The sequence below is a fragment of the Mercenaria mercenaria genome, unplaced genomic scaffold (genome assembly GCF_021730395.1).
Source record: "Mercenaria mercenaria strain notata unplaced genomic scaffold, MADL_Memer_1 contig_3306, whole genome shotgun sequence".
NCBI lineage: Eukaryota > Metazoa > Mollusca > Bivalvia > Venerida > Veneridae > Mercenaria > Mercenaria mercenaria.
Window position 1 is genome coordinate 4,235 of NW_026461431.1, and position 11,042 is coordinate 15,276.

Below are 11,042 nucleotides of genomic sequence, written 5' to 3' on the forward strand. Positions count from 1 at the left end.
CTTAAACATATTTAGAATAATGTCAAAATAATCAAACAATCGAATTATCAACACGAGGATCTGGACATTTAAACATTGCAATGATGAATTCTATTAAAATTAAGACACCTCCCTGAAATTATCATGACAATTCCACTCAACAAATAGATACAAAAGTTAATTAGATGCTTAACATACTTTTTTTTGTATTTTTACTATAATAGATCACTGGGATACTAAACAAAACGCGTTTACCTTAAATTATTCTATAGCTCTTTGTAATGAAAACTGAAAGCGTAATTCTACACTAAAGAGACGTACCGGTATACATCAATATTTTTAAAGATATTTCATTTTTCTGAAAATATTCGGTCATTTCATTATTAAAATTGCACAACAGGAAAATAAGTATATATATATATACTTCAATTTGTTAATTAATACTACAAAGAATGAAACTTACTGTTTCTAGTTAAATCCTATAATGCATACTAAAATATGAAGTTCTCTACCTGAATGGAATCAACGTTGCGCTTAATTAATATTGGTTACACTTTCTTTTATATTTCACTTTCATACTTTGATCTATAACCATGAGTGAAAACAAAAGAACGTTAACGTTTTAGGAAACTGATACGGAACGAAATATATACTCTCACCAAGTTTTGGTTTTAAATGCAAGGTTAGTTTATTTTTCTTTTGCCCTTTTATTTTATTCGTTTTAAGTTCTTGTTCCTTGTAGTGATGTGTCGTTTTAAAGAAGTATCAACTTTGACTGACTCTTTATTGCTAGTAAAACAGACTGTTTTCACCCAAGATACATTTCAAAGCTTCCCTAAGCTCGAACTTCGAAAGGCCTTAATTTGGAGTAGATATCATTATGTAATGTAAGTTTGCCTTAGATTCCTTAACACCTGAGAGTATTTGTTTAGAAATTTTAGTCTAACCATTCTAAAAAAAGATGTATTAAGAGATCATTACGTGTAGACACAACCTCTATGCTTTATAATAAGTGTGTGATAAAACTTCTCGCTGCATGTAACACGATCAATACAATGTCATGCTATTCCTGTTTGAAAGGTTCGCATTTATTTACAACATTTCATATGCAAAAGTATATTTTAGGCATATAATAATATAATGTCATACATTTTTAATGTGATAAATCGAATTCAAATTAAGGGAAGAAAACCAATAAGATACAAAACAATGTGGACATAAAGCAAGCTGGATATGGAGAGACAATACTAGTATTGGAAGGGTCAGAAACTTCGGCAAGATTAAACATGGGAGTATATATGCGTTTGCGGCTAGCCGATCTTACACCATCAATTCCAGACGTAATAAGTTTCGCCGAGCTAAGCTCTAAACGTAGTAATAAAACAACTGATCATCAAACTTTGAAGCCATGATTAAGAAAAAGATTAGCCCAAACACTTACCTTGCTTTCTAAATTAAGACTTTATTGTAAATACATTTGAAAGACTGAGAAATCACATGTTGTCGAATTTCACCACACATGTTAACGAAAACAAGATGAACTTCCGTTAAACAGATTCCGACATACGGTGGTTAAACAAGATTGACAATTTTCATTCATGATTCGTCAAGGCCTATAAGTTGCTGATGTATAACACAACGAATATTGCATTAACATTCGTTCTGCAAAGATTAAATAAGGACACTGAAGAAAATTTTGTAATTGAAAATGCATTAAAAAATCTGGTAAAATCACGCGGTTTTGTGACCAGTTCAGTGTCGCTCTTATAACGTCATTGAAATTAGAATTTAATTAAGATCGCGTAAAGTAAGCTAGGATTGTGTTGTACAACATTTAGTTACATACATGAAATAAAATATGAAGTTTCTACGAAGGAGAGCATTTCGAATGACCCTCTTATATCACATTAACGTGTACACATTGAATCTAAAACACATTGCCTCTAACAAAATGACGACAAATTAACTATAATTATATTACCATTTATCAGATATTTTTATTATGTCTCTTCCCCCCCCCCCCCCCACACACACACTTTGGGGGAGACATATTGTTTTTGCCCTGTCCGTCCGTCTGTCCTTCCGTCCGTCCGTACGTCACACTTCATTTCCGAGCAATAACTGGAGAACCATTTGACCTAGAACCTTCAAACTTCATAGGATTGTAGGGCTGCTAGATTAGACGACCCCTATTGTTTTTGGGGTCACTCCGTCAAAGGTCAAGGTCACATGGGCCTGAACATTGAAAACCATTTCCGATCAATAACTAGAGAACCACTTAACCTAGAATGTTGAAACTTCTTAGGATAATTGGTCATGAAGAGTAGATGACCCCTATTGATTTTGGGGTCACTCCGTCAAAGTTCAAGGTCACAGGGGCCTGAACATTGAAAACCATTTCCGATCAATAACTAGAGAACCGCTTGACCCAGAATGTTGAAACTTCATAGGATGATTGGTCATGAAGAGTAGATGACCCCTATTGATTTTGGGGTCATTTGATCAAAGGTCAAGGTCACAGGGGCCTGAACATTGAAAACGATTTCTGATCAATAACTAGAGAACCACTTGACCCAGAATGTTGAAACTTCATAGGATGATTGTTCATGAAGAGTAGATGACTTCTATTGAATTTGGGGTCACTCCGTCAAAAGGACAAGGTCACAGGGGCCTGAACTTTGAAAACCATTTCTGATCAATAACTAGAGAACCACTTGACCCAGAATGTTGAAACTTCATAGGATGATTAATCATGAAGAGTAGATGACCTCTATTGATTTTGGGGTCACTCCGTCAAAGGTCAAGGTCACAGGGGACTGAACAGTGAAAATATTTTCCGATCAATGACTAGAAAACCACTTGACCCAGAATGTTGAAACTTTATAGGATGATTGTACATGCAAAGTAAATGACCCCTATCGATTTTGGGGTCACTCTGTTAAAGGTCAAGGTCACAGGGGCCTGAACATTGAAAACCATTTCCGGTCAGTAACTTGAGAACCACTTGACCCAGAATGTTGAAACCTAATAGAATGATTGGTCATGCAGAGTAGATGACCCCTATCGATTTTGGGGTCACTCCGTTAAAGGTCAATGTCACAGTGGCCTGAACATTGAAAACCATTTCCGGTCAGTAACTTGAGAACCACTTGACCCAGAACGTTGAAACTTAATAGGATGATTGGTCATGCAGAGTAGATGACTCCTAACGATTTTGAGATCACTCCGTTAAAGGTCAAGGTCACAGGGGCCCGAACATTGAAAACCATTTCTGGTCAGTAACTTGAGAACCACTTGACCCGGAATGATGAAACTTCATAGGATGATTGGTCATGCAGAGTAGATGACCCCTAACGATTTTGGGGTCACTCTGTTAAAGGTCAAGGTCACAGGGGCCTGATCATGGAAAACCATTTCCAATTAATAACTTGTGAACCTCTCGACCCAGAATGTTGAAAATTCATAGGATGATTGTTCATGACCCCTATTGTTTTTGGGTCACTCCGTTAAAGTTCAAGGTCACAGGGGCCTGAACATTGATAACCAGTTCCGATCAATAACTTGAGAACCACTTGACCCAGAATGTTGAAACTTCATAGGATGATTGAACATGCAGAGTAGATGACCCCTATTGATTTTGGGGTCAGTCTATTAAAGGTCAAGGTCACAGTGGCCTGTTCATGTAAAATCATTTTTTTGGAAATAACTTGAGAACCACTTGACCTAGAATGTTGAAACTTAATAGGATGATTGGACATGCAGAGTAGATGACCTCTATTTATTTTGCGGTCACTTGATCAAAGGTCAAGGTCACAGGAGCCTGAACAGTGACTTGAGAACCACTAGGCCAAGAGTGTTGAAATTTAGCGGGATCACTGGACATGCCAAGTAGATGATCCCTATTGCAGCCAACCATCAGTGTCTCTTTGACTTTCGCTCCTGACCCCTATTGACTTCTTGCCTATAGGACTTTGCATTGGGGGAGACATGCGCTTTTTTACAAAAGCATTTTCTAGTTCTTTCTGTTACAGTCCCGAAGAAAGATTATGGCAAAACAGTCGACAGTATCCGTGCCTGTAGGAATAGTAAAGAAATTAAAGGACAAACCAGGAGGAATTAACCCGATCGTAGATGAATTGAGGCAAAAACACCTTATACAAGCCAATTATGACGGCAATTGTTTAGAATTGCAAGGTCCTTATGACGAAATACTTGATATTGCAAATGAATTTCTACATTTTAAAGTTGATATGGCTTCTGCACAGATGAAGACATTGGGAGGCGAAGGAACAGTGGCTTGGACATACAGAGGAAATCAAGTAGAACACATTAGACATTTACTTGATGCAGAATGGAAGGACCTTTTAAAGGTAAAATCCGTGAAAGAAGCACAGCCGAACGCGGACTCCTTAGTAGTTACATGCAGTTATTCGGATTATGCAACGGTGAATGGTATGCTCAAGGACCTCAATACGAAAATTAAGAAATGCAAGGAAAGAACAGTAAAGGTGGATCCCAAAGATAAGCAAAGTGCAAAACTTTTCGCCCAAAAGGAGAAAGTTCAAAACAAGTTCTACAGTTGTTTTAACGAGGACAAGAAAGATAAAAATAAGGGAGAAATTCGTTTTTACGGAAGATCGGAAAAGGATTGCAAAGAGGGACTTTCACAATGGGAAACAAGTATACAGGGAAATAAAAAGCATCCTAGTAACGCCACTGATGAAGAAGTCATAGGAATCAGTAAAACGCCAAGGAAACATACTCCCGAGGTCCAACCTTCAAACGATACTCCAATAACAATGGATTCAATCCGGGTTGAGACAAAACCTGGACAGGAGAAAAATGCATCAACCAAAAATATGTCAAAAAGTATGGACGAAGTTCCGGACGTAAAACCCTCTGTCAGTGGTTCATTCAGTTCGTCAAAGTCTCAGAAAAACGAAACATCAATGACCAAAACATACAAGTCCACAACATATTCAAAACAATCGGATGTGCCTTGTACTGCTAGTGCCTCCGGAGGAAAAGGGGGTGATATTCAGGCTCGTGTTACTGTTACTGAGGTTAAGAAAACACCTGGAATAATGACAGGATCAGGCGAAGCGACAAAATATACTTTTCAAATCGAAGATATCCAGTTTTTCGTGTTCAAAGAATCTATAACAGAAATTAAAGGAATGGATGCCATCACTAATGCAGCTAATGAGAGGCTTATGCACGGAGGTGGTGTGGCATATTACATATCGAAAGCTGCAGGAAAAAAGATGGATCAGGACTGCAATAACTTTATAGCAAAGTATGGTCCTTTACAAGTTACACATAATTTTGTCTCCGTTCCTGGCGATATGAAGTGTAAAGGTATAATTCATGCAGTAGGTCCAACATGGTATGATTACAAAGACAAGAGAGAAGAATGCGCCAAAGATTTGTACGAGACAATAAAGAATATCCTCATCACAGCAGCTAGCAAGAAATGGCAAAAGGTGGCACTTTCTGCAATAAGTTCAGGTAACACATTTGCAATGTTCTCAGTAGTGTTGTTTTCGCTTCAGGCTTGGGTTTCAATATTTTTATTACAATATATTGTATATACATTTCTATTGATATTTATGCTCTCTTTCCAACGAAATGGTGTTATGCTAGTTTGTATGTCAGACAGTCGGTCTATGTTATCGTTTAAGGTTCATAGGACTGTAGACAAGGGAGTATATCTTATTTTAATGTGGCTTATACGGGTACCTTTAGCAATCATTCTTTAATGATTCTAAAAAGCATTTGTTATCTAATAACTCTAATAACAGGGCTTTTTGGTGTACCGAAGAAACTATGTGCGGAAATGTACATGAAGGCGTTTGTAGATTTCGCAACTGCAACTGGTGGAACTGTAAAGGAAGTGTATTTCATTGATGTTAGCCGTGAAATCCTAGATCTTGTCATCGATGCGCACAAAATATGGCTGGAAGATGGAAATAAACTGGATTTTAAGAACGCTATAGAATACACATCAGTCGTGTCGAAAAATCAAACAAGAAAAGGTAAATAAATTTAATTATTAATGAAATAACAGCAGAAATGCTCAAGGTATTAGACCCGTAATAGAGTACCTCCTTTTGAAGAGGATTCAATTCCTACCATAAACCTACTTTGACTGAATTTTAAGAGCGTGTGTGTGTGGGGGGGAGGGGGGGGAGTGGGGACGTAGGTTCAAACTTCACTGATACCAATATTTTCCCCTATTTTCCATTATTAGTAAGTTTTTACTTTTTTTTCAAGACTTATTATTGACTTTTTGTACAAAAGTGGGAAAGTGTCATGTGATAAGCGATTTCTTGCTTTTCAAAGTGAATTTACCTCTGAAACGGAAGGGGGCAGAGTTAGACATCTTTAAAATACTGAGTTACATACGGTAAAAGTTCTCTATTTTGCCTTTACTCTTTAGATTATATAAGATTGTGGAAGAAATGCAGGTAGGTTTTACTTCAGCCCCAATGTTATTTTTGAATGAATGAGCAAAATTTAAAACAGTCCCACAGGACTCGACCTTAATTTTTCAATGTTAGAGTTAGAATTCTGACTCATTAAATACGTTTACTTGAGGCAACCTTAAAAGATATTTACAGTTTTATTTTGTGTTTTAACATTGTTTACCAATAGTTTGATGGATCTGTTATCAAAATTAGTGGAATAATGAACTCTCAGCAAACGTTTTGGACAGTTGTGATCACTCTGAAATTTGTCTCTACTTGAGCATGATATTTTGGACATATCATAAATTCATACTTTATGTTTTGATTTTACCAAATATCTTACTATTATAACTGGAAATAACTGTATCATTAGGAGCGGGGACAGAGAAACAAGAAAGTTTAATCCAGTTCCTTGGGACTGATACAACTTCATACAGGGAAACAAGACACAAGTATCGTGTATGTAAGAGATTGGATGTCTTTGTGTACCAAGGATCACTGACACGACTAGAAGTTGTTGATGCTATCGCTTTAGCTATCTCACCAGATTCTAGTAAACATATGGGTGTTCTTGAATGTTCCGTGCGTAATCTTGCAGGATATAATTATGCCACTGAAGTTGATAGATACAGGTATTTAACAAACTGTGTTCTATATATCTAATCGGTATTGTCAGAAAATGTTATTTCTTGTTTGTTTTATAAGTGTTGTAGTCATAATGTTATCGAATATGTGGCGCCTTTCCAAATTTAAATGTGCAGAAAATCCACATGTGCCACATTTGAATTATGTCTATGTAAACCATAAAACTTCCTGAAGGCAACGCATGGCTGCGTTTTTAGAACGTGGTTTTCCCTGTTGGATATTCATCCTTGTTTTTTCTCACGTAAAAGACATTCACTAAGCAACAGAAATGACGGCTTATGTTTCATAATCGTCGATTAGATTTAACTACTTAATTACAGAGGCGAAAATTCATAACGGGGTTATTTTAACAATGCCGCCGTGTCGTAAATGAATTTGTCTACATAACTAAACACTTCTGATTGAAATGTTTTAATTAGAATTGATCGTGTTTTAGAAATGGGAAGAATGGAACAGTTTTTGTAAGCAGCGTGACTGGAAAGTTGAGATGCAACAACATTGTTCATATTATAACAACTCCAGTGAAGCGTTTGGACAAGGCCTCGCTGTCGTTTATTTGTGACGTTTATGGGCTTGCACTTACAAACAATTACAAAAGTAAAATTCGTTATCTTGGTATGCCGCTATTTGGGACTGGTAAGTTCAAATTGAAAGAAGATGCAAAGCGATTCAAATGGCTATGCACATATTTAGGTCAAAGGGGTTACAACCCGTTTTAATGTTGATATCATTAATTTGGAACGTTGCTATTCCATATACCTTTTTTGTCTTTGATTTAAACTAATAATCTCAGTATTATAGGGGGCTATAATCCTTCGGTTGAACATGTGCATAGTTTACTACGTTCGTTTTGCCTGAAGTCAGTTACTTTGTTTATAAACTAAATTACTCGTTTATTATTCTTACTTTCTCGTTTTCGTATACATGCATATCAAAGCACTATTTTTAAAAGAAGAAGATGTATAGCAGTTGTTAGTGCATTTTGTAAACGAATTTCTAAAATAATTACAGGTGGAGCATATAATATAGCTGATATCCAAACACTGTGCTACAGTGTTATCCAAATGCTTGTAAGTGTTTGCAGTAATAGCAGTAAACCACTGCAAATCAAAGAACTTCACCTTGTGAATTTAGACCCAGATATTAATTCACGTCTTCAAGTAGAATTTACAAGATTGAGCAGAGGAACGAATGAGGTCGAAAAGAGTAAGAATTATACAAGAACAACCCAACATACAAGCAGCAGTTCAAAACCATACGATGAAGATCATTCTTGGATACGACATACGCCACTTGAAACAAGTCATTCTACAAAAACTGAATCTGCGGCTGATGGAAATGGCAATTCCAAAGAAACTCACGGAAAATCCTTCACGAGAAAAAGTGCTCCAAACGACGCGAAATGTGTTTATTGTGATAAAAAAGCAAGTATAATGATTATGGAATGTAGTCATATGTTTTGCACAACTTGTGAAGTTGTCATGAAAAATAGCAACATTTGTTTGAAATGCTCTACTGAATCTAAAGAAAATACAGTGAACTCCAATAAAGCAGATGATACTTGCCCGATATGTTTCGATTCTCTGAAGAAATCAGAAGAGTTGCCATGCAGTCATAAGCTTTGCAAATCATGCTATCAAAAGGTAAAAAGTCATAAACCACAATGTCCAGTATGTCAACATATATTTGGAGACGTAACAGGAAACCAGCCGGATGGAGATATGTTTTATCGCCACGTTACATGGAAAAGTCTTCCGGGCTATGAGGGATGCGGGACTTTTGAAATATGTTATATGATACCGTCAGGAAAGCAAAAGGTATTCAAAGGACACACATACAATATTTATATTTTAAAAGACGTGTCAGTAAAAGTCCATTTATTGTCATTTCTATGTAGGCGACTAATATTTTTCTCCAGAATCATAATTATTTGAATTAATCAGTGAATGAATAAAATTATTATATGCGATCTATTAAACCAAGTTTGATAAGACGTAGACATTATAGGGTTTTGATTATGGATCGTAACGAGAGATTTTTTTTCCCGTTTTAAAATTTTAGGAGTGTCATCCGCATCCAGGTAAACCCTACAAAGGTATAGAAAGGTGGGCTTATCTACCTGACACCAAGGAAGGCAGTCAGATCCTCTATTTGTTGAAAAGGGCTTTTGACAGAAAGCTTGTGTTTACTATTGGAGAGTCAAGGACCACAGGGAAAGAAGATGTTGTGACTTGGAATGACATTCACCATAAAACTAAGCCGACAGGAGGGCCTGAAAAGTAACGAAATTTGTGAAGTTTGTACAAAAAATTAATAAAATGGATTAAGTAATTACAATTACTATGAGTTATCGGTTGATTATTACACTTTTCATTAAAGCTTAAAACACTTTATATTACTCGTTATTTAGTTTATGTTATATATAGCTTAATTACTGGTATTTGTTCATACTTAAATTAACAGACATTACAATTCTACAGAAAATCGACACACCACATCATATCTTTTATAGGTTTGGGTATCCTGATCAAACGTATCTTGCTAGAGTCAGAGAAGAACTTGCAGCTAAAGGTGTAACGGAATAAACAGCAGCAAGCATTAGACAAGATTTTAAAGCATTGAAATAATTTCTTGTTAGTCAGAATAGCAAGGCTGTCTATAAATATGATTTCTGTTGTTGTATTTTTTTGTCATCTTACACAAAAATCCTTGATTTCACTTATTTACGAAGAAATATTTAACTACATGTATTCTAATAAAGTCTGTTAACCATGTTTACCATCTAACATATTTGTAATGTCTCTTGTATATCATTTTTATCATTTTTAGTATTTTGTGTCAGAATTATCGGGGTTTTTTAAACTTTACTTGATCATGAACTTTGGACCGATTGGTTGATTTTTGTATATTTTGATTTTAATTTTACTCGTTGTTTAAGTTTTTAAGTGTGTACGTCTGTCTATTTTAGTCTGTATTTGGACTAAACTATTCTGGGACGGTCCTCTACCAAAGTTGTTCAAACGGTTGAGCTCCCTCATGTTTGTTCAAATAGTTCCGCTTGCTCTCTTTTAGGGAAAACTGGGGCTAAAAATGGAAAACTTTTAAACGGCTATTTCTCATAAACTATTTGGTGGATCTTCACCAGACTTGGCCTGTTGTATCCTTGTATAGACTTCTCTCAATTGTTTTAGGAAATGCTAGAATTTATAGAAGAAACAACTTTAAACATCTTCATGTAATGAACCAACTAATAGAACTCCATCGAACTTGGGCTCTAGCGTCTTTGTGTAGAATTCTCTCAACCGGTATGTTCAAATGGTCTGGACTGGCCTCTTAAAAGAGCCATACGAGGTAAAAATAGATGATGCCTCTCGTTTATCACTTTATTCATTTACTTTTTGTTGTTTTTAATAGTTCTGTCTGGCCCCTTGTATTATGAGCAAACTGTTTGGTCGAATGTCGTCTCTTTCTTACCAAGGTCATATATTTCATATCTAAGGATTAATGTTGTTTTTATTTCATACTGTGACATACAAGCTAAACAAATCTTCTAATGCAACATTTAGCTTTTTACCAATTTCGTTTTATCACTTAATAAACATTTAGAAATATCTATTCGAAATAAACTGTCAAAACCACAAGAAATCAGATAATGCGATCATATCATTTTATTTATTTCAATGTAACTCGTTCTCCTATTGTGCTTTTTGAGTTTTCTAAATCATTTGTTTAAAATGAAAGTGACAAAATATTTGGAAAGGTGAGCTACTCGTCCAAAAACGTTTCTGAAAGGATAAATAAAATAAACATTTATATGTTTGACAGTTATTTATTACAGGAGTTCACTGTTGTCGGTGATACTTTCTACATTATATCAGGGTTGTAGTAATGCTAATGCTAATGCTAATGCTAATGCATTAGTAATGCATTATTTTTTTTCAAATAATGCCA

General features: G+C 35.6%; 1 protein-coding gene across 1 annotated transcript; it reads left to right on the forward strand.

Annotated features, from left to right (window-relative positions):
• The first annotated feature begins 4,014 nt into the window (after positions 1 to 4,014).
• LOC128552933 (uncharacterized) lies at positions 4,015 to 10,833 on the forward strand. The gene is made up of 7 exons (XM_053534010.1): positions 4,015 to 5,487; positions 5,781 to 6,014; positions 6,820 to 7,078; positions 7,528 to 7,727; positions 8,103 to 8,908; positions 9,153 to 9,370; positions 9,604 to 10,833. Exons 1-7 carry the CDS (start codon positions 4,026 to 4,028, stop codon positions 9,674 to 9,676), a joined length of 3,252 nt encoding a protein of 1,083 aa, XP_053389985.1. The 5' UTR covers positions 4,015 to 4,025; the 3' UTR covers positions 9,677 to 10,833.
• The last annotated feature ends 209 nt before the right edge of the window (positions 10,834 to 11,042 follow it).